Source organism: Bufo gargarizans, chromosome 3 (assembly GCF_014858855.1).
Source record: "Bufo gargarizans isolate SCDJY-AF-19 chromosome 3, ASM1485885v1, whole genome shotgun sequence".
Taxonomy (NCBI): Eukaryota; Metazoa; Chordata; class Amphibia; order Anura; family Bufonidae; genus Bufo; species Bufo gargarizans.
In genome coordinates this window covers 458,111,004-458,135,996 of record NC_058082.1, presented here as the reverse complement: position 1 = coordinate 458,135,996, position 24,993 = coordinate 458,111,004, and the positions used below count along the sequence as shown (strand labels likewise).

Below are 24,993 nucleotides of genomic sequence, written 5' to 3'. Positions count from 1 at the left end.
GTTTCAGTTCAGCAATATTCTTGGGATGTCTGGTATGAATCGCTTTCTTGAGGTCATGCCACAGCATCTCAATCGGGTTGAAGTCAGGACTCTGACTGGGCCACTCCAGAAGGTGTATTTTCTTCTGTTTAAGCCATTCTGTTGTTGATTTACTTCTATGCTTTGGGTCATTGTCCTGTTGCAACACCCATCTTCTGTTGAGCTTCAGCTGGTGGACAGATGGCCTTGAGTTCTCCTGCAAAAGGTCTTCGATGATAGCAATCCGTCCAGGCCCTGACGCAGCAAAGCAGCCCCAAACCATGATGCCCCCAAACCACCATACTTTACAGCTGGGATGAGGTTTTGAGGTTGGTGTTCTGTGCCTCTTTTTCTCCACACAGTGTTGTGTGTTTCTTTCAAACAACTCAACTTTGGTTTCATCTGTCCACAGAATATTTTGCCAGTACTGCTGTGGAACATCCAGGTGCTCTTGTGCAAACTGTAAACGTGCAGCAGTTTTTTTTGGACAGCAGTGGCTTCCTCTGTGGTATCCTCCCATGAAATCCATTCTTGTTTAGTGTTTTACGTATCGTAGATTCACTAACAGGGATGTTAGCATATGCTAGAGACTTTTGTAAGTCTTTAGCTGACACTCTAGGATTTTTCTTCACCTCATTGAGCAGTCTGCACTGTGCTCTTGCAGTCATCTTTACAGGACGGCCACTCCTAGGGAGAGTAGAAGCAGTGCTGAGCTTTTTCCATTTATAGACAATTTGTCTTACCGTGGACTAATGAACAGCAAGGCTTTTGGGGAAACTTTTATAACTCTTTCCAGCTTTATGCATGTCAACAATTCTTAATCGTAGGTCTTCTGAGAGCTCTTTTGTGCAAGGCATCATTCACATCAGGCAATGCTTCTTGCGAAAAGCAAACCCAGAACTGGTGTGTGTTTTTTATAGGGCAGGGCAGCTGTAACCAACACCTCCAATCTCATCTCATTGATTGGACTCCAGTTGGCCGACACCTCACTCCAATTAGCACTTGGAGAGGTCATTAGTCTAGGGGTTTACGTACTTTTTCCACCTGCACTGTGAATGTTTACATGGTGTGTTCAATAAAAACATGGTACATTTAACATTTAATTCTTTGTGTGTTATTATAGTTTAAGCAGACTGTGATTGTCTATTGTTGTGACTTAGATGAAGATCAGATCACATTTTATGACCAATTTGTGCAGAAATCCATATCATTCCAAAGGGTTCACATACTTTTTCTTGCAACTGTATGTAACTTTTCAGCTAAACCTAAGCCTCTCATGTATGCTTGAGAAAGGCTTACGTTTAGCCGAAACGTCGCATATAATTGGACTGCCGCATATGGATTAGGAACACTTCTTTTTCATCAATTTGTGGGTGCTGCCTCCATCTTTTTCCATTTGAATTCTGAAGGAGAATTGGACATTGCCCTAAGTAGGGGGCGTGCACCCTCATAAGACTTGAAGTTGGGGTGTTGTATCTTTTTTTTTTTTTTTTTCATTATTTCTAGAGGCTCAGTTTTCTGAGCTGCTGCCCCCCTGCGTTTTATTGACAGTGACAGGCAGCGTGAATGTCATCACGCCTGGCCCTCACTCCTAGTCTTCAGCGCTTGGCGCTGTACAGAGATTAACTACCGGCGACCGCTAGCTTCTGCAGTCCTGTGCACATGTCACAGCTCAGCCCATTTCACTACAAGGACTCTGGTGACAGAAGCCCCGCTTACAATAAGAATTTTCATTTAGTCCCTGATAACCTGTGATGTAAAGGCGCTCAGACATGGGAGTAAAGTTATCCATACCAACTGATTTCGGCTAACTAGATGACCCATGTCTCATCTCACAGATGTCGGGGTGAAAGAAGGCATGTTGAATTTCCACATCAACCCAATCCTTTGTTCTGAAGGAAGACACCCTACCCCGCTTTCATCATTGAGAACACCGGCATGCTCAGATAAAGCAAGCAGGCATGTATGGGGGAGCCGGGAGAATAGATGTCCGTCGCCAAACGAGTCTTGACCCAACAGCTATTGAAGGTGTATGGGCAACTTTAGGATTAAAACATTGCTTTGCCCACATGTACCATATGGGAAGGTATATGAAGGCAAAGATACCTGCCCCCTTTGTTCTACTGCAAGAGTTAAGTGCCACCATGTGAAATGTGCAAAAGGGCATCAAACACTTTTTGCATATGTAAAAGTTACATACCTGGCAACTGCTTCACTGTACACAAAACCAGCATCGGCTCTTTTTACAATTTCAAAGCACAGGTCGGCTCCATCCATGCTGTAAAAAGAAGAAAACTATGTCAGAGGCTGAACAAACCTGCTCTAAATATCTCATTTACTACTCATAAACTATCTGCATGACCTGATTGAGAGTAACTAACGCAGAGCCCCATTACAGCGTCTTCCTATTGTTATTCATTTCACTTTTACAGCAATTCGTCTCAGCTAAATACACAGATATCATTTGAGCTGACGGCACTTTTGCTGGAGCAATCAAATCCACTTATGAAGCATGGAATGAATAATAATAATAATAATAAAAAAAAAAAATACAAAATAAAAACAAGTAAAAATAAAAAAATACAAAAAAATTATATATATATATATATATATATTTTAATGAAACAAAATGGCAAAGCATATCCGCTAGGGGTGCTGAAGTCTGCATACAAATGGAACGGCTCAAAGGTATTCAGCTCAGTGAGAAAATAGTCAGCCATTGAAGTCATCGAAAATGTATTTTTGCATTAGGCTACTTTCACACTGGCATTTTGGTTTCCGTTTGCGAGTTCCGTTCAGGGCTCTAACAAGCGGTCCAAAACGGATCAGTTTTGCCCTAATGCATTCTGAATGGATAAGGATCTACTCAAAATGCATCAGTTTGGCTCCGTTCCGCCTCCATTCCGCTTTAGAGGAGGACAACAAAACACTTCTTGCAGACGAAACTGAGCCAAACAGATCAGTCCCCCATTGACTTTCAATGGTGTTCAAGACGGAACTGTTTTGGCCATGTTAAAGATAATACAAACTGACCCATTCTGAACGGATGCAGACTGTTGTATTATGTGAACAGATCCGTCTGTGCAGATCCTCGACTATTGGAAGTTCATACAATATGCCATAGGCTGCAATTATTCTCCCTAATGTGGAGTTTTTGCACAGATCCAACAGATTTGCAGTTACAGTAAGAATCAATAGTTGATGAGGTCATGCCACCTATCATGACAAGTCTGCTTTAGTCAATTATATTATTCCACATGAATGGACAATTCTGGAGGACTTATTCTTATGTCTCTATATTGTGCAGTTCCTCTTTTATTCCTAAGAGTTTATAAATAAATTGCCAAGTAGGTGTTACCCCCTTGGGGGTCTCTGCATATTCCGCTCTCTGCAACTGCGCGCCCTTTCCACTTTGATTGCCAGGAGCAGTCAGTGAAAACGTTAGCCCTGTCAAAGTGCAGCAATTGAAGAGAGCGGAGCCTCTAGGTGTAATGACAACGCCCCCGTTGCACCTAGAGGCTCATTTACATTTATAAAAATGCCTCTCAATAATGGGAGCACATATGAACATGGGACCAACACAGACGCCTTCAGCTGCCAAGCGCACAGTTTCATAGGTAAAAAGTTGTGAAAAAGGTTTTTTTGTGCATTCAAAAGTTCTGAATATTGGCACGACTGAATGACAATTTCTGCAGTTAATACTTTCTCCTAGGAAGAGGATATGCAAATTAGCTCCGCTTCTAATGCCACCAGATGTACTTTCTCCAATTCACTTGAGTCCTTGCTCAATATGAAATATGGAGTGCCGAGAGCTAATACATTACATACTTCATATGGTTAAGTGTTTTTTGATACTGTACTCCAATCACCAGATTTCAAAAATGTGAAAAGGCAAATTAGGTAAAAACCTTAACGGGCTGTCCACGTTGCTGGATTGAAGTATTAAGTCTGCCACCTTTTGGCCAAAGGTGAAACTGCTGCTTATACGATTAACAATTACAACACTGGGCACAAACTTGTAAGGGAAACAGTTTTTCCAACCACAATCTTGCAATTCACCTGCCATTAGGATACTACGCCCCAATGGTGTAGCTCTGCACTAATCTCATGTCTCAGCCTGGGCAAATGAGAAGCTACAGGTGCTGTGTGCATTAGGAACATGGGTTATCCCATAACTAATGTAAAAAAATAAATAAAAAAAATCATAGTACATGACAATCTCTAACAAAGCTAGAACCAGCCATGTCCCTTACATGGATCCAGAGATCTCCCCATTCATTGCTCTGCTAGATGTATATCAAGCTTGCTCAAGGGGAGTGTCTTTTCTGCTGCAGCTCAGGAGGTGTGTCTCAGTTCTCCCCATCACAGCTCAGGAGGCGTGTCTCAGTTCTCCCCATCACAGCTCAGGAGGCGTGTCTCAGTTCTCCCCATCACAGCTCAGGAGGCGTGTCTCAGTTCTCCCCATCACAGCTCAGGAGGCGTGTCTCAGTTCTCCCCATCACAGCTCAGGAGGCGTGTCTCAGTTCTCCCCATCACAGCTCAGGAGGCGTGTCTCAGTTCTCCCCATCACAGCTCAGGAGGCGTGTCTCAGTTCTCCCTATCACAGCTCAGGAGGCATGTCTCAGTTCTCCCCATCACAGCTCAGGAGGCGTGTCTCAGTTCTCCCCATCGCAGCTCAGGAGGCGTGTCTCAGTTCTCCCCATCGCAGCTCAGGAGGCGTGTCTCAGTTCTCCCCATCGCAGCTCAGGAGGCGTGTCTCAGTTCTCCCCATCGCAGCTCAGGAGGCGTGTCTCAGTTCTCCCCATCGCAGCTCAGGAGGCGTGTCTCAGTTCTCCCCATCGCAGCTCAGGAGGCGTGTCTCAGTTCTCCCCATCACAGCTCAGGAGGCGTGTCTCAGTTCTCCCCATCACAGCTCAGGAGGCGTGTCTCAGTTCTCCCCATCACAGCTCAGGAGGCGTGTCTCAGTTCTCCCCATCACAGCTCAGGAGGCGTGTCTCAGTTCTCCCCATCACAGCTCAGGAGGCGTGTCTCAGTTCTCCCCATCACAGCTCAGGAGGCGTGTCTCAGTTCTCCCCATCACAGCTCAGGAGGCATGTCTCAGTTCTCCCCATCACAGCTCAGAAGGCAGTTGAAGGATGAAACTGAGCATGTGCGGCCTTCTCAGCGAGCAGGTCAAATAAATCAGAAAAAAAAAAAAAAGCAGGTGGCGCTATACAGATACATTTTATTGAAAAACTCAGTGGCTATGCTAAATCTTTAATTCCACGCCATTATAAAAGTATTCAGATCCAGGTGCTGGTTTGAAAACTGAAGAATATTTTTCATGGGACAACCCATTTAATAGCAAGTTGCACTGCAAGGAGCGATAATGCTCTTGCTACAAAACGGCAGTCATGGCTGAAGAAATGTAGACTGTTTCTACATTATCAAATGACAGCTACAAACCCATAAAGGTACCTGCACATGGTGTGTTTTATGCGCCAATTTGCAGCGCTGATTTTTGTTAGACCAACAGCAGCATAATAAAATACTGGCTAAATAGATAAGATACGAAAAATCTCATGAACACGGTGTAAAATTTTTCCATGTGTAATTTGGCCTGTGGTGCAGATTTTGAAATCGGTAGCGTGCCAATTCTTTGTGAGGTTTTCATTGCAGGTTTCATTCTTTACAGAGCAATGGGTGAAATCAGGAACCAAATCTGCACCAAAATCTGTATGCAACAGGTGGATTTTGCAGCAGATACACAGTAAAATCTCCAGGAAAAGCATTACAATGTGCATGTAAGCCATAGTGTTACAGCTACATGTGTACATGCTGTGGATACTTCAGCGCGGAATTGCATGCAGAAAATCCACAGCATTTACAATACAAAGTGGATGACATTTCACAAATCTCATCCAAACACTGTGGGGAAAAGCAACAGCAAAAAACTGACTTGGTCAGTGGGTTTTCAGACCACAGCATGTCAATTTATGCTGTAGCTTTTACCTGCAGCTTTCAACCTTTGAAATTCAAATGTTTGAGAGCAGAAAATCCACTGATTCTAGCAGCTTTGCAGAAGCAGATCTCAGGCTGATTTCTAGCAATGGGCTTGCCGCGTGTTGCATCAGTGCTGAAGATTTGCATGTGAATCTGCAGCATTTACAATAGCATCAAAGTGGATAAGATTTTCCCAAATTTCACCCACACACTGGACATTCACCGCAAGAAAATCCACATGCAACTTGACATGTAGAGCAGGCTTCAAAAAATGCAATGTCAGTTTATGTTGCAGATTTCTGCCGCAGATTTCAGTCCTCAATGCAAAGGGTGAAATCTGCAGTAAACTTGCTGAAAAAGAGGTTCCATTTTCTGCATCAGTCTCTGCTAATGGAGGAGCCCAGCAAGAAAAGCGAAAAGAGCATAACCTCTGCCTATATACACAGCAACCTCAAAAGTAAAAGCCTCGACATATCATTAATTCACCGCTGCATATGTTGAAGACGAGAAAGAAGAAGAAAAAAAAAAAAAAAGTTTGACAAACTTACAATTCGAAGACCATATAGAGCATTCCATCGGAGCTGTACGTCTCCAAGAGCTCCACAATGTGTGGATGTTTCAGCATGTGACATATGCTGGCTTCTCTCTTCAAATCTGCAAAAGAAAGACAACGTCACAATCGGATAGACCTTGGACCGCATGTATTCTGCCTTTTAGACCTCATTTAGCTGCATAAAAAAAAAAAATGCTCACTTTGGGTACTTCTTCAGACTCCCAGCAACACCTTTCAACATTCAGAACTTGACTACCATTCTGTGTTGAACTGTACATTATGCAAATATGATACTATAATAAGTATTTCTACATTTGTAATTTTATTCCTTTGCACACGAAAATTGGGATTTTTTTATGGCATCGGCAGAATTCCATTTCCACGAACTCAAATGAAATGTAATTGAATGTGGATTCCTTAATACCTTAACATCTTCTCCACATGATAAGGACATCGGAGATCACAGCAGGAAAGACGACAATAATGTAAATGGAAGAAAGGCCCCCCAGATCTATTAGCACATCAGACTCATTTTACTTGGGGAGTAGTGCAAAACGTCTCCAAATATTCACAGCAATGTTGCTTAAGTAACATAGTAACAGTTTATAAGGCCGAAAAAAAAGACATCAGTTCATTCAGTCCGGCCTGTTAACCTGCAAGTTGACCCAGAGGAAGGGTTTAAAAAAAAAAAAAAAAAAAAGGTAGAGGTGTGTGAGGTAGAAGACAATTTTCCCCACTTTAGGGGAATAAAAAATTCCTTCCCGACTCCAATCAGAATAACTCCCTGGATCAACGATCTCTCTCTGGTAGCTATAGCCTGTAATATTATTACACTCCAGAAATACATCCAGGCCCCTCTTGAATTCCTTTATTGTACTCCCCATCACCACCTCCTCAGGCAGAGAGTTCCATAGTCTCACTGCTCTTACTGTAAAGAATCCTCTTCTATGTTTGTGTACAAACCTTTCCTCTAGGCTGTCCCCTCGTCGCAGTTACAGTCCTGGGGATAAATAGATGATGGGATAGATCTCTGTACTGACCCCTGTCAGCAGCTGCCCAACACTGGCTTCTACAGCTTAGTTTGCTGTTCACTAAAATTCCTAGGTCCTTTTCTATGCCAGTGTTAGGCTACATGCACACGACTGTTGTGCGTTTTGCTGTCCACAAAACACGGATGGCGTACGCGCGCGTTCCGCAATTTGTGGAACGGCACAGACACCCTTTAATATAACTGCTTATTCTTGTCTGCAAAGCGCGGAAAAGAATAGGACAGGTTATATTTTTTTGGCGGGGCCATGGAACGGAGCAACGGATGCGGACCGCACACAGAGTGCTGTCCGCATCTTTTGCAGCCCCATTGACGTGAATGGGGCCGCATCCAAGCTGCCAAAACTGCGGCTCGGATGCGGACCAAAACAACGGCCGTGCGCATGAGGCCTTACCCATCGTTTTACCATTTAGTATGTATGAGTGACAGATTTTTTTATTTTATTTAAATCAGATTTTGCTTTATTTAAGGCTACTTTCACACTAGCGATCGGGGCTCCGCTTGTGAGTTCCGTTTGAAGGCTCTCAAGCGGCCCCGAACGCATCCGTCCAGCCCTAATGCATTCTGAGTGGATGCGGATCCGCTCAGAATGCATCAGTCTGGCACCGTTTGGCCTCTGCTCCGCTCAGCAGGCGGACACCTGAACGCTGCTTGCAGCGTTCGGGTGTCCGCCTGGCCGCGTGGAGGCAAACGGATCCGTCCAGACTTACAATGTAAGTCAATGGGGACGGATCCGTTTGAATTTGACACTATATGGCTCAATTTTCAAACGGCTCCGTCCCCCATTGACTTTCAATGTAAAGTCTGGACGGATCCGTCTGAAGCTACTTTCACACTCAGAATTTTTTCTACAATATAATGCAGACGGATCCCATCGTCTGCATTATATGAGCAAATCCGTCTGGGCGGATCCGCTCTGAACGCAAGTGTGAAAGTAGCCTAAATCAGATTTATTTTTTTATTTAAATCAGATTTTTTAAATTTAAATCAGATTTTTTATATAAAATGCTTTTTGAGGAAAATATATTACCATCCAAAGGTTATTTCATTATGAAATAAAGATTACTTTTTTAATTATGTAGAATAAGGCTGTATATGTTTAATTTTTTGTCAAATTCCATTAATCCATTCACAATGTCATGATCTTCCAGAGGTTTTTGTAAGATTACTGGGTAGTTTCTCTGATGATATCACAGATGCTTGGTTTAATTTTGGAGTTCTCAAAACTGAATTTATAATATGAAAAGAGTTGAGAAAGATCTTAATCCTAACTTCTACAAACCTATAAATACAGAATCAACCCCTTCAGTGCTAAGTTTAAAGTTCCGTGAATAGAATATAAACAATATTTTTCTGATTGCTTGGAGTGGAATAGATCTGCACAAGAAGAAAGTGAAACTAAGTGTAAGGAGGAAAAGGCAAGCAGACAAGGAGTACTACAAAATGAAAGTGAAACTTTCTGAGCACAGTACTGCACAGCCACAGACAGACAAGTCTTTGGATCTTTTTGTGTGTATGACCTGAGGTTTATTACATTCTTTCCTTGGAGGAAAAAAACTATAATGGCAGCAGGCCGTAAAAGAGACCCAGTTTGGCAATATTTTAATGAAGTTCCTTTACCTATCGGTAAAGCAGGCATGCATGCAAAATGCAAACACTGCAACAAATATGGACGTTTAAGCAAATAACATGCTGTAATGTTATTGTTTCAGTTGAATAAATCCTATTTAAATTATTATTAAAGGGGTTGTCCAGGTTCAGAGCTGAACCTGGACATCCCTCCATTTTCACCCCGGCAGCCCCCCTGACATGAGCATCGGAGCAGTTCATGCTCCGATGCTCTCCTTTGCCCTGCGCTAAATCGCGCAGGGCAAAGGCATTTTTCTGAGTTCCGGTGACATGCCGGGCTCTCTATGGGGCTGACAGGCAGCCCGGTGACGTCACCGGCACTGATGGGCGGGATTTGGCTCTGCCCTAGCCAGTAAAACGGCTAGGGCAGAGCTAAAGCCCGCCCCTCAGAGCCGGTGACGTCACCGAACACACTGCTGGGCGGAAGTTACCGCCCGGCAGTGTGTTATTGAAAACACAAGAGCCTGTGCCCTGCGCGATCTAGCGCAGGGCACGGGAGCGCATCGGAGCATGAGATGCTCCGATGCCAGGCTCAGGAGGGCTGCCGGGGTGAAAATAAGGGTATGTCCGGGTTCAGCTCTGAACCCGGACAACCCCTTTAAGGTAATGATTTTTCTCCTTCCTAAGTACAACAGAAAAATTGTCCAAATATGAATCTTTATGTAAAAAAACTGATTTAAATCAAGCCTTACTGACTAGTGATTTAAATCAAATCCACCCTGACGAGTGACTTTCATTATTCCTTCCCATGTGCATAACCTTACATTAGTCAGTGTTAAACCTCATCTGCCACTTATCTGCCCAAGCCTCCAATCTATCCAGATCCCTCTGTAACAGTATACTGTTCTCTTCTGTTTTAATTACACTGACCAAAAATATAAATGCAACACTTTCGGTTTTGCTCCCATTTTGCATGAGCTGAACTCAAAGATCTGAAACATTTTCTACATACACAAAAGACCCATTACTCGCAAATATTGTTCACAAATCTGTCTAAATCTGTGTTAGTGAGCACTTCTCCTTTGCCAAGATAATCCATCCCACCTCCCAGGTGTGGCTTATCAAGGTACTGATTAGACAGCATGAATATTGCACAGGTGTGCCTTAGACTGCCCACAATAATAGGACACTCTGAAATGTGCACAGTTTTGCCAGTCAGTATCTGGTGCTTAAACATGCTTAATGGGGGACATGTCCAGCGAGTATGCAGGCCATGCAAGAACTGGGATGTTTTCAGCTTCCAGGAATTGTGTACAGATATGGGGCCATGCATTATGCTCCAACATGAGGTGATTGTCGTGGATGAATGGCACAACAATGGGCCTCAGGATCTCTTCAAAATGCCATCAATAAAATGCACCTGTGTTTGTTGTCCATAACATACGCCTGCCCATACCATAAACGCCACCACGGGCCACTCGATCCACAACATTGACGTCAGCAAACCGCTCACCCACACGACGCGACACACGCCGGCTGCCATCTGCTTTAAACAGTGAAAACCGGGACTCATCCGTAAAAAGAATGCCTTTCCAACATGCCAGATGCCAATGTGAGCATTTGCCCTCTCAAGTCTGTTACGGCGACGAACTGCAGTCAGGCCCAGACACCGATGAGGACGACAAGCATGCAGATGAGCTTCCCAGAGACGGTTTCTGACAGTTTGTGCAGAAATTCTTTGGTTATGCAAACTGATTGTTGCTGCAGCTTTCCAGGTGTCTGGTCTCAGACAATCATGGAAGTGAAGATGCTGGATGTGGAGGTCCTGGGCTGGTGTGGTTACACATGGTCTGCGGTTGCGAGGCCGTTTGGATGTACTGCCAAATTCTCTGAAACGCCTTTGGAGACGGTTTATGGTAGAGAAATGAGTATTACACTCACCGGTAATCCGGTTTCCTGGAAGTCTCCATGACACCACATGCTGAGATTGACTCCCTCCTGATTGGACAGGAAAAACACAGAGGTTAAAACCCCCACCCCCTCCTCACATCACCAGTGTATTTTAACGAAGAACCCCAGGATGAAAGGATAATAGCTAATAGCAGAACAAAGGGTGGGATGTATGTGGTGTCATGGAGACTTCCAGGAAACCGGATTACCGGTGAGTGTAATACTCATTTCCCCAGTCGTCTCCATGACACCACATGCTGAGATAATATCAAAGATATCATTAGGGGGGGGGGGACTGCCGACAGGACCTTACGTCCGAATCTTAGGTCATCATTAGCGGCTAAGTCTAGCCTGTAGTGCTTAGTGAAAGTATGAGCTCTCTTCCAGGTTGCTGCCCTGCAAATCTGTTGTAAGGAGGCTGAAGCTTTTTCCGCCCAGGAGGCGGCCATGCCTCTCGTAGAATGTGCCTTTAGTGAAGCGGGGACATCTTTTCCCTGAGCTTTGTATGCTTCCGAGATGGCCATCTTAATCCATCTAGAGATGGAACTTTTCGCCGCTTTCCTCCCCTTGTTGGGACCTGAAAATTGGACAAACAGATTTTTGTCTATTCTCCAAAGACTGGTAGCTTCCAGGTACTTTAATACCGCTCTCCGGACGTCTAATGTGTGGTAAGTAGATTCCTGATCGTTTTTCGGATCGTTACAGAATGAAGGGAGAACAATGTCCTGAGACCTATGAAAGGTCGAGACTACCTTGGGGAGGAAAGTTGGATCTAATTTGAAAATTAATCTGTCCTCAAATATTGTAAGGAATGGTTCTTGGATGGACAAGGCCTGCAGCTCACAGACCCTTCTGGCTGAGGTTATTGCCACCAAAAATATAGTTTTAATTGTAAGCCATCTGATGTGAATAGAGTCCAGAGGTTCAAATGGATTGGAGGTTAGACCCCCTAGTACCGTATTAAGGTTCCATGGTGGCACCATGTTTTTAATCGTAGGTCTGATCCTATCTGCTGCTTTAAGGAATCTGGATATCCAGGGATGTTCTGTTAGCTTGGTATTATATAGTGCCCCTAAGGCCGATACCTGGACCCTAAGGGTATTAGGGGATAGCCCTAAATCTAGCCCTTCTTGAAGAAAATCCAGGATTAGTGAGATGTTGGCTCTGAACTGGTTGAAGGAGGTTCCAGACCAATCCGCGAATTTCTTCCATATTTTTTGGTACTTATCGTTGGTAGTCTGCTTCCTGCTAAGGAGTAAGGTGTTCACTACTTTTTTTGATAAACCGAAGTTTAATAAGTTGGATTCTTCAGAATCCAGGCTGATAATTTTAGTATTTCCAGGTCTGGGTGAGTGATGGGCCCCTGACTTAGAAGGTCCGGCCTCCGAGGTAGAAGGAAAGGAGCTTCCACGCTGAGGGCTTTCAAGAGGGAGAACCAACTTCTTTTGGGCCAGAAGGGGGTTATCAGTATTAGTGTACAACTCTCCTTCAGGAACTTCTGTAATACTTTGGGAATAAGCGGAAATGGGGGGAATGCGTAGACTAGGTTTGTTGTCCAGCTCTGATTGAAGGCGTCTACTGCCCCCGGATGATCCCTGGGGTTGAGGGAGAAGAACCGGTTTAGCTGATGATTTCTCCTGGATGCAAACAGGTCTATCGTCGGCCTGCCCCATTTCTTTGTGATTAAGTGAAAGACTTCTGGGGCTAACATCCATTCCCCAGGGTCTAGTCTGTGCTGGCTTAGGTAATCGGCCTGAATGTTTAATACTCCCTTTAGATGAACCGCTGAAAGAGATTGAATGTTGCTTTCTGCCCAGGAAAAGATTTTGTTCGCCAGGTTCTGTAACAGGTGATGCCTTGTGCCTCCCTGGTGTTGGATGAAGGCCACGGCTGTAGCGTTGTCCGAGTAGACTAGGACGTGACGTCCTTTTGCCAGCTGACTCGTATGTTTCAGTGCTTCCCACACTGCCTTCAGCTCCTTGAAATTTGAGGATTGCTGACTTACGTAACTCCCCCATGTTCCCTGGTAGGAGTTCCCCTGGACGATCGCTCCCCAACCGTGGAGACTGGCATCTGTTGTGATGACTAGAGGGAGATCTTGTGCCCAGAAAATCCCGTTTTCTAGGTTGGATCTGCTGAGCCACCAAGTTAGCGATTTTTTGGTCTTTGTATCTAAGAATATTCTCCTCTCTAGGGTTAATTGTGATCTGTTCCATTTGTCTAAGATGAATTTCTGGAGTGGTCTTAGATGGAACTGTGCCCAGGCTACTGCCGGAATGCAAGCAGACAGACTCCCTAATACCTTCATGGCCTGTCTTATCGAACAGAATTTCTCCTTCTTGAACTTCCTCAAGGCTGACTGAAGCTTTATCATCTTTTGAGGTGGCAGAAAAGATCTTTGGGAGACTGTGTCTAAGGTTATGCCCAGAAAATCTTTCCGTTTGGATGGGATTAAATCCGATTTTTCCCAATTGATGATCCAACCTAGGTTTTGTAGATGCCCCAGGACTAACCCGAGATGGTTTTTCATGGTCTCTATGTTGTCTGCCACTACCAGTAGGTCGTCCAGATAGGGGATCACACAAACTGCCTTTTCTCTCAAGGTTGTCAAGGCTTCCGCCATTATTTTGGTAAAAACCCTCGGGGCAGAAGAGATCCCGAAGGGGAGACACCTGAACTGGAAATGTTGAATGTTTCCCTCCAATTTTACTGCGAACCTTAGAAACTCCCTTGATGACCTGTGAATTGGAACATGATAATAAGCGTCACTTAAATCTATTGTGGCCATCACCGCGTCCTTCTTCAAGAGCTTCACTGCCGACTTCAGGGTCTCCATTTTGAATCTTTGATATCTTACATATTTGTTTAGATGTTTCAGATTTATAATTACCCTGGATTTCCCGTTTGGTTTTTTTATAATGAAGAGGCGGGAATAAAATCCCAGCCCTGTCTGATTTTTTGGAACTGGCTCTATGGCGTCCAAGGTTAATAGGTTTTTTATATCTTTTTTTAAGGTCACAGTTTGAGATGGGGGAAGGGTAGTGACTACGTATTTCTGTGGGGGGAGAGAAAGAAGATCTATCTGATAACCCTCCTGTATAATACTTAAGATCCACCTGCTGTTTGTTACGTGCTCCCAAGATTTTTGAAAGGAGCTGAGTCTTCCCCCCACAGGTATAGCGTCATTGTTTGCTATTGGATGAGGAGGCCTCTGCCCGGTTTGGGTTGAAGAGGAAACTTCTCCCTCTGCCTCCCTTCGCATAACTCCACCTCCCAGTCTTCCCTTTATCTTTTTTATTTTCGGGTTGAAAAAAATCGGTCACGAAAGGGCTGTCTCTTTTGTTTGTATCTTTCCTCAGGAAACCCCCTTTTTTTATTCGTTGCGTTGTCTAGGATTTTGTCCAAATCTTCACCGAAGACGTACTGACCGTGGAAGGGGAGTGCGATCAATTTATTTTTAGATGTGATGTCTCCTGACCACGCTTTGAGCCATAATGCCCTTCTCGCAGTATTTGAGAGAACCGCTGTACGGGCAGATAGTTTCACCGATTCGGCTGCTGCGTCTGCTAGGAACGAGGTTGCCATCTTTAGTAGAGGCAAGCTCTCTGGAATTTGATCTCGTGGCGTTTTGTTAACCAGATGTATCTCTAGCTGGTCTAGCCAGAGGTTCAGTGTTCTGGCCACACATGTAGAGGCGACGCCTGGTTTGAGAAGGGCCGCCGTAGTCTCCCAGGTCTTTCGCAAGAGACTCTCCGTTTTCCTGTCTAGAGGATCTTTCAACTATGCTGAGTCCTCAAACGGCAGGGCCGTATGTTTTGCTACCTTGGCCACAGGCGCGTCCACTTTTGGAATAGTTTCCCAATCTGTACAATCCTCTTGGCTAAAGGGGTAGCGTCTCTTAATTCCCCTTGGGATAAAGGATCCTTTATCCGGTTTTTCCCATTCTGATCGAATTAGTTTTTGTACACTATCAGGGACCGGAAAAACCGCCTTCTTTCTTTCCCCTAGACCCCCAAATATTTCTTGTTGGGTAGACTTAGGGGCTTTAGGCATCTCCATCTGAATGGTGGCCCTGATGGCTCTGATAAGTTCCTCAATATCTTCAGGATTGAACAAGAAGCGCTTATATTCGCTCTCTTCGTCTGAAGATCCTGGGTGCTTTTGCACCGATTCGGAGTCCGAGACCGCCAGTCCCTCAGAGTCGGAATCCAGGATGAGTGATTTAACACTATGGGAATCCTGAGTGGGAGCAACTTTGGGGGGAGTGGGTTCTCTGGCAGCTAAGGCTAGCTGGACCTCCTCTTTTACCACTTTTCTAATGTCTTCAATTAAACCAGAAGACTCAGCCTTGATGACACTAGCTGTACATTCTTTACACAGGGCTTTGGATCCTGTGTTAGGTAATCTCTTGCCGCAAATACCACATTTTTTTGTTTTTTTGGCTGCCGAAGTGGAATCCTTTTCTCCCTGAAAATGTTAAGGGAGGAAAGGATGAGCAAACTGAACCCACCATACAAATCATATGCCTGAGAGCATGTTACTCACTGTCCCAGGGTTTGATGCAGGCTCTGTTCCAGAGCCCGGCGCGAGGGGGGTGCTCATCTTGACTCCCGACCGCAAAAAAATGCTCCTAGTATGAGCCACGCTTAAGCAGGGCGCCATTACCCAGGTCCTGTGCGTTTTTATGGTGTTCCCTCGCTTCAGGACCTGTGGCGCATGTGGATGACGTCAGCGCGTTCTTGCTCCGCCCCCTAGCGTCTGACGTCACCCGCCTGCCAGCCGGAAGGGACGCATCTCAGCGCCGATCCGCCGCGTCTTCCTTCCCTCTGCATGAAGCCCTCCTGGACCGCCGCAGAGGGAATCTTCGCAGGGGCACTACTTGTGTGCCCGAGCCCAGGCCTGACCGAACAGAGGAGGGAGAGCTGCACTGCAGATCCGACCTCGGCCTGTGGATGAAACGATACTCCAGGTGAGCCCAACGAGCTCCGTGCACCTCTCCTGCTTCCTTATCCTGATGGGATAGGAAAAACACTGGTGATGTGAGGAGGGGGTGGGGGTTTTAACCTCTCTGTGTTTTTCCTGTCCAATCAGGAGGGAGTCAATCTCAGCATGTGGTGTCATGGAGACGACTGGGGAAAGGAACATTCTTTGCACGGGAAACAGTTCTGGTAGACATTCCTGCAGTCATCATGCCAATTGCACGATCCCTCAAACATTGCGACATCTGTGGCATTGTGCTGTGTGATCAAACTGCACATTTCAGAGTGGTCTTTTATTGTGGGAAGTCTAAGACACACCTGTGCAATATTCATGCTGTCTAATCAGCACCTTGATATGCCCCATCTGTGAGGTGGGATGGATTATCTCGGCAAAAGAAGTGCTCACTAACACAGTTTAGACAGATTTGAGAACAATATTTGAGAGTAATGGGTCTTTTGTGTATGTAGAAAATGTTCCAGATCTTTGAGTTCAGCTCATGCAAAATGAGAGCAAAACCGAAAGTGTTGTGTTTCTAGTTTTGGTCAGTGTACTTTACACAGTTTAGTGTCATCTGCAAAAATGTATATTTTACTGTGAAAGCCTTCTACAAGATCATTAATAAATCTATTGAAAAGGATAGGGCCCAGTACTGACCCCTGAGGTACTCCACTAGTGACAGTGACCCAATCTGAGTGTGTACCATTAATAACTACCCTCTGTGTTCTATTACTGAGCCAGTTACTTACCCACACACAGACATTTTCTCCCAGTCCAAGCATTTTGATTTTATATACTAACATTTTAGGTGGTACAGTGTCAAATGCTTTGGAGAAGTCCAGATATACGACATCCACTGATTCGCCGCTGTCAAGTCTAGAACTTAACTCCTCATAGAAACTGATTAAATTAGTTTGTCATGACCGAGCCCTAATTAAACCAAGCTGATATGGCGTTATTTGCTTATTTTTATTGAGGTACTCCAAGATAGCATCTCTTAGAAAACCTTCAAACAGTTTACCCACGACAGATGTAAAACATCAGCCTATAGTTTTTGGGCTCTGTTTTTGGACCCTTTTTGAATATTGGCACCAGATTTGATATGCGCCAATCCTGTGGAACACTCCCTATCAGTATAGAGTCCTTAAATATCAGAAATAAAGGTCTGGATATGACATTACTTAATTCTCTTAGGTTACGGGGGTGTATGCCATCTGGTCCTGACGATTTGTCTATTTTAATCTTTTTAAGACACCGCTGTACGTCTTCCTGGGTTAGACAGGGCACTTTTAATGGGGATTTTACTTTTACATTCTGCATTTCAACTGACGGTTTATTTTCCTCAGGAAACGCCGAGCCATCACGCCTCTGCAAGCCCCACGGCGCACAGCGTGCCGCATAAAACGGGAGCCGCAGGTAACAGGGCAGCCTAGGGGGAAAAGGACGAACCACAGGCTTCCCCTTAAAGACAGGAAACCATACTGAGGGCAGAGAGGACTCTGCCTTTTTGTGCCACAGGTTTCCTGTCTTTGGGGGCGGATGCATCCTCTCTAGCGGTGCTGTCGTGGGTGAGGGGTAAAAGGTATATTTTTTTCGCTAAGGTACCTTTTATAACAGGATACCTATGTTGTTTCCACTAGCTTTCAAAGGGTTGTCCTACCATTACATGTGATTTACATGCCAATAAGTGGGAATCTGTCAGCAGTTTTGAGCATGCAAAACTGCTTACAGTGTTAGGTATAGGTCAGGGAGAACAGGACAAATCTACCTTTTGTGGAGCTTTCATTATCAAGAGTAGTGTATATATGCACTTTCATTTTTGCCAGATTTCTGCTCCTACAAGTGCCCAGGATATGGAGCTTCACCATGAAGTGCTCTGAACATTCGGATGCTTCACAGATCCTCTCCTCGGAGTGACAGCTGTAGTATCTAACCAGAAGACCAATACAGCTGTCACTCATCAGAGGGTGGAACCGTGAAGCCCAATGAAAAGCTCTGTCTTTAAATGCCATGTACACCTTTGGAGGCAATTTTTTTTACGATTGCATGTTACTCATTTTTGGCTAAAAATCCTTTTTTCAATTGGCCTTTAGGCAAATATTTAGCTGTTCTGCCACAAAGTATTAACAGTATTTCTAGCTGTGTGACTGGTACTTTCACTTTGTGCCGGTCATCTAATAAACTTGATCTCTAAATTACAAAGGGTACTTTCACACTAGCGTTATTCTTTTCCCAGCATTTAGTTCCATCCTAGGGGCTCAATACCGGAAAAGAACGGATCAGTTTTATCCTAATGCATTCTGAATGGAGAGCAATCCATTCAGGATGCATCAGGATGTCTTCAGTTCAGTCTTTTTGACTTTTCAGGACGGAGATAATACCGCAGCATGTTGCGGTTTTATCTCTGTCCAAATTTCTAGAACACTTGCCGGAATGCCCATTTCTTCCTATTGACATGCATTAATGCCGGATCCGGCCCCGAGTGTTCCGGCAAAACGAATCCAGCACTGAGGTCTGCGCATGCTCAGACCGCAACCGCATAAAAAATAAAATAAAAATATCTGAAAAATAAATAAATTCCGGATCCATTTTTCCGGATGACACTGGAGAGACGGATCCGGTATGTCAATGCATTTGTCATACGGATCAGGATTAGTCTGACAAATGGCACCAGATTTGTTATGCGCCAATCCTGTGGCAAACTCCCTGTCAGTATAGAGTCCTTAAATATCAGAAATAAGGGTCTGGATATGACATTACTTAATTCTCTTAGGTTACGGGGGTGTATGCCATCTGGTCCTGGCGATTTGTCTATTTTAATCTTTTTAAGACGCCACTATACGTCTTCCTGGGTCAGACAGGGCACTTTTAATGCCCTTTGGCAATTAATCTCTCCGTCTCTAGTTTGGCTGCTTTCATTAGTTTTTTTTTTTTTTTACATATTCTATTTTTTTTCCTAAGTTTTTTCAGTGCCTCCTCGCTACCCTCCCATTTCAGTGATTTAAGTGCTTTCTTTTTGTCATTTATTGCTTTCCTTAGAGTTTTTTTATCCACATTTTTTCTTGTTACTTAACCTTTTATTTCCATAAGGCAGGGGTGGCCAACCTTAGAGACACAAAGATGTGCAATGGACTGGACAGTCAATGGAACACATACTAAATGGGGATTACGCAAGAAAAGAGAAAAATACAATATAGTGCAGTGATAAGAATCTAACTTACTGTAGTACCCTCCTAAATTCCCTGAATCTGAAGTCACGTAATCTAAAGTCAAACACTTAATAGAAACACTCACTTGAAATCAAACATGTGAATGCTTACAAACGCGTGTTGTTTGTCTGCTTGTATAGGTGCAGCTCTAAAACCAGACTGCTTTTTTTTCCTCTGGATTCACTGCTTCTCGCCCTTATAAATCTCATTCTTATTACAGTGACAGTGATGGCTCTGCACATATAGGAGATAGATCAGAGGATCCTGCTGAGGAGAAAGTGCTCCACAGTCACTCTGTTCCAAACAAAGTGGCAGCCTGTAGCAGTCACACATCGCTCAGGCACATAAAGCTGGATTTAAGTAGGTTTTTGCATTGTTATTCTCTATACAAGCACCGACTACAGGATGTCTGTTACCTAATGTTCTTGCGCATTGTTTGCATTTTGCCTGCAGGTACTTATGACCCGAGACTGACAATCTGCTCACTACAGCAACTGTAAGTAATGTGGCTGAGAGGTAGCACAAAATGCATCCAAAACCTTCCATAGGTATTATATAATACAGGAATAGGAAAATGTATAGACGATGGATAGTTTTTTTCGTCTAACCGGTTTTTATCTTTTTATTCCGTTTCTGTATAGGATTATAGGGACAGTCATCTTGCAATGGTCATTGTGCATGGGGAGGTGTTTGGCTGTAATCACTTATTGCCATTGGTGGATGCTGTGTTATCTGTATCCAGCTGTAAGAGAATTGTTATCCTGTCTGTGATGATTATGAACTCTAATGTGAACTCTACAAAATCAGCACCTGGACATTCACAGCGATTGGTAAAGCTGTGTTCACACTTTGATTATTTCCATCAGTTATTGTGAGCCAAAACCAGGCGCTGGTCAAAAACACAGAACAGGAGCAGATCTTTCCATTATACCTTATCTATGAGTAGGCTTTACTACTGGTTTTGGCTCACAAAAATTGGTGGAAATAACTGATCAAATAACTGAAGTGTGAACTCACCCTAGGTCATGCAAAACTATACTGTAAATGCAGAGCCCATGCCATCGGCAGCAGGTGTCAGCAGTAACCGTTTTTTATTATTATTATTTTTATTGAATCTAATAAAATACAAAAAACAATAATAATACATTTAACAATTTACATAATAAAAACATCAAGCATCAGATAGATACTCCGCTGAAAAAACGAATGCAAGAATTTGGGTGGTGGGACATATCGAGGATTCAGAATCCAGAAGTAAAACAGCACTCATGTTATAGTAAGAGAAACGATTCTTTGTCAATAGACTTGATATTTGGTAATCAGTTAACAAAAAAAAAAAAAAATTTAGGTCTTGTATGAACCGAGATGCATCTCAGATCACTCCCAAGTACTGGTAAAGGTGGGTTTGAAAGTTGAGAATTTGAAAGGGAAGCGTAAAAATTACATGATAAATCCCATATGGCTCAATTTAATAGGTAAAGAAGATCAGATATTAAAGTGTTTCTACCACTAGATTTTGAGATTTTTAGCTGACTGACACTGGCGATCTGCTAGTGTCTGCACTACCCAACAGTGCTCTTGTATCAGCTTTGTCTGCTGCCGTTAAGCTTAAAAACATACCTTTATTGATATGCTAATGAGCCTCTAGGTGCTATGGGGGCGTCTTTTCAGCACCTAGTGGCTCCGTCTACTCACCATTTCTGCCGCTCACCGCGTCTCTCCAGCCCGCCCCGCTCCTCTTGATTGACAGCCAACCTCGCTCCATCTCGAATTCCAGCACCTGCGCTTCTGTATTCGGTGCAGGCACAGTGACTGTCGGACCGCTCCCTGCGCCGGCATCTTCAGTGCGGTCCGTCACTGCGCCAAATACAGAAGGGCTCGGCGCAGGTGCTGGAATTCGAGATGAGTAAGAGCTGACATTAACGCTTTTACCGAGATTAATGCAAAAATGAGGTACAAGCTGATCCTTTTTAGAATGGTGGCAAAAGGACCCATGTTCCTATCAAATAAGGACAATATTTGTAAAGTTAGAGGGAATTGGATGAGCTACTCTTTAAAATGACAGAGTGCCTATATATATATTTATTAGACATGTAAGTGATAAAACAAGTATTTTATACACTGATCTCTGAACTTTAGCTCATTAAGGACTTGGCTTATTTTGGCAGTCCACCGATAATTTAGAGATCAGAGCTGGGAGAGAGGGAGGATGCAAGGGAAGAGAAGAGCGGGCAGAGGCTGGGGCAGGGATATGCAAAAGAGGCAGAGCAGCCTCGGCTCCAACGAAGTGAACACTGCCCCCTGGGCACTTGCGAGCCCTCATTTACATACGAATAAGTCTGTTTTTTGCCTCGGGTGAACTTCACAAGAAAACAACAAAAGGTACCATTTCAATCATCTACAGTTATGCTACAGTGCTATGTAAGCGGTCTATAATGTCAAAATGTGATGACAGACTCACAGACATCATTTGTAATGTTAGTGACATTTGACTCTGGGTGAACGCATGGCTGCTGGCGGTAACTAGAGATTAGCGAATTTCAGGTTATGATTTGTTTACTGGTAAAAGGTGAATTGCGTTATGGATTTCGTTACCATGGACCAGAACGCAATTCTATGACGGAATGCCTTTAGAGGCAGTTATTCATTCCATCATAACAGAAGTCTATAGGCTGCAAAACAGATCCGTCCCATTTCCATTATGCAGGAGAGGACTCCCGAGCATAACGGAAATAGGACGGATCCGTTTAGCAGCCCATAGACTTCTATTATAACGGAATGCCTCTAAAATGCATTCCGTCATAGAATTGCATTATGGTCCGTGGTAACTAAATCCATAACACAATTCAGCTTTTCACCAGTAAACGAAGCGTGAACGAATTTCAAAATATGAAATTCACTCATCTCTAGTGGTAACACACTCTTTAACCCCTTCAGGACACAGCCTTTTTTTACCTTCCAGATCTATTTTTCCCAATCTTTCTTTGGAATGTTTTTACTTATCCAAACAATTTTGAAAATGTTCTCATAACACATTGTACTTTATATGTTAAAGGTGAATTTGAGTCGATATGTTTTACCTTTATTTTAAAAAAATCCCAAAATTAAACCAAAAATGTGGAAAAATTAACCATTTTCTAAATTTGAATTTCTGTGCTGAATGGAGACACCTCAAATTGGTTATTATTTAATATTCCCCATGTGTCTACTTTATGTTTGCATCATTTCATGAAAGTCTTTTTTAGGATGTTAGGATTTGATTTTTAGAAGCAAATGTTCACATATTTAAGGAAATTTCCAAAATCCACTTTAAGGACCAATTGAGTTTTGAAGTAACCTTGTGGGGCTTACGTAGTAAAAACCACCCATAAATGATCTAATTTTATAACTACACCACTCAAGTTATTTAAAATAGATTTTTACAAATGTCGTTAACCCTTTATAAGTTTCACAAGATTTAAAGGAAAATGGAGGCGAAATCTCAAAGTTTCACTTTTTTGTGCAGATTTTACATGTAAGGCAGAAAGGACTAACAGCCACAATCCTCAATATTTAATTATCCTGATTCTGCAGTTTACAGAAACACCCCATGTGTGGTCGTACTCTGCTCTATGGGCACACGGCAGGGCTCAGAAGAAAAGGAGTGCCATATGGTTTTTGGAGAGTTTTTTTTTTTCCTGGAATGGTTTTTGGGCTCCATGTTACATTTGAATCCACACTAAGCTACGCCCACAGTAGAATCCCCCAAAAAGTGACCCCATTTTGGGTCCCGGTCACCGCAACCCGATGAGGAGGGAGCCCCTCCCTCCGCAAACCCTGTACAGGCCACGGTAAGCGCCGACTGTGGCATACAAAGGGTTAAAGTGCTGGCATCAGTGTATTCACTGATGCCGACGCATACAGCAGGGGCACGGCTGTCAGTAACAGCCAGACCCCTGCCGCAGCTCCTGCACCAGCCCAATCATCGCGCCGTACCTGTATGACAGCTGTCAGGAAGTCACTTCCAGATGCGCCATACGTGTATGACGGATGTCGGAAAAGGGTTAAAGGATACCTGTCAGCAGATTTGTACCTGACAAATGTACGGCATGTACGGTTGGCAGCAAAAGGCATCTGTGTTGGTCCAATGTTCCTATGTGCCCATATTACTGAGAAAAATTTGGTTTTAATATATGCAAATGAGCCTCAAGGAGCAATGGGGGTGTTGCAGTAACAACTAGAGGCTCTGCTCTCTGCAACAGCAGTGCCCTCTCCACTTTGTGCCAGTTCGTGAAATCTTAATCATGCCTGGCCTTCTCAAAGTACACAGGGCACGGAAGCTGCAGAAAAAGCGGAGCCTCTAGATGTAAACGGCAATGCTCCCGTTGCTCCCAGACGCTCACTTGAATCTATTAAAATATCAGTTTTCTCAGCAATGTGGACACATGAACATGGGACCAACACAGATGTCTTCAGCTGCCAAGCGCACATGTAACAGGTCAGCCAGTTTCATATGTACAGATCTGCTGACAGATGCCCTTTAAAATTCAGTCATTACCTTTTTTAACTACTCCAAAAATGTTTTCTTTTTTAACTTTTCAGAATTGGCATGCCATTAGTCTGATTGGAAGTGGTCTGACCATAACTTAGCTGGGGCCCCCATCAATTATTCAGATGTCTCCCAAAACTGACAACAGCAAAATCCACCAACTATTAAGAAACACTGAAAATGTATTATTAGCTCTACGGCAGAGGTCAGAAACCTTCACAACTCCAGCTGTTTTAAAACTACAACCCCGAACATGCATACTAAGGGTACTTTCACACTTGCGGCAGTGTAATCCAGCAAGCAATTCCATCGTCTGAACTGCCTTACGGATCTGCCGATCTGGATGTGACTGAAAGCATTTGTGAGACTGATCCGGATACAGATCTGTCTCACAAATGCATTGCAAGAACAGATCAGTCTCTCAGCTTGTCATGCGGATAGACGGATCCATCTTGTATTTTTTTTTCACAGTTTTCAGGTGTTTCTTAATACCAGATTCAGTACTAATACATGTCAATGTAAATTAATGCCGGATCCCGCATTCCGGCAACTGATTTTTTATCTTTTGCCTGATCAGTCAAAAAGACTGAACTGAAGACATCCTGATGCTTCCTGAACGGATTGCTCTCCATTCAGAATATATGGGGATAAGGGTCCATTTACACGGCCACAATTTGTTCCGCATTTTGCGGAACGGAATTGTGGACCCATTCATTTCTATGGGGCTGCACAGATCCGGAATTGCGGATCTGCAATTCCGATCCCCCCCCCCAAAAATAGAATATGTCCTATTCTTGTCTGCAATTGCGGACAAGAATAGGCATTTTCTATTAAGTGTCGGTGATGTGCGGTCCACAAAATGTTGTTCTCAGAACTCCAATAATAGCGAATGGAGCATGCTGGGTGTTGTGGTTTCATACTTGAGTGGCGAAGGTCGCTGGCCCCTGCTCTATGTCTCAAGATCCTATGAAAAATTGCCCTGTGTAATGGTTGGCAAGTCTGGTCAGAATTAGAAGCATCTGACGACATTGAGTAATCTGAGATCTGGAGAGAGAGTTCTTAACATTAACAACAACGTAAAAGCGGCATTCTATGTCACTACTTGAATTAGCGTAGAAGAGTGGCGCGCTTACGGGTTTAATTATTCTCACAACTATTT

General features: G+C 43.7%; 1 protein-coding gene across 4 annotated transcripts in view; it reads right to left on the bottom strand.

The window, feature by feature from the left end:
- CASK (calcium/calmodulin dependent serine protein kinase) overlaps nt 1-24,993 on the bottom strand; it is a 279,746-nt gene that overhangs the window by 184,978 nt on the left and 69,775 nt on the right. For all 4 annotated transcript variants that reach the window (XM_044283603.1, XM_044283604.1, XM_044283605.1 and 1 more), the window contains exons 3-4: nt 6,549-6,654; nt 2,219-2,296 (exon numbers count right to left, since the gene is read on the bottom strand). In XM_044283603.1, the coding sequence (XP_044139538.1) occupies nt 2,219-2,296; nt 6,549-6,654 (184 nt within the window). The remainder of the gene's footprint in view (nt 1-2,218; nt 2,297-6,548; nt 6,655-24,993) is intronic.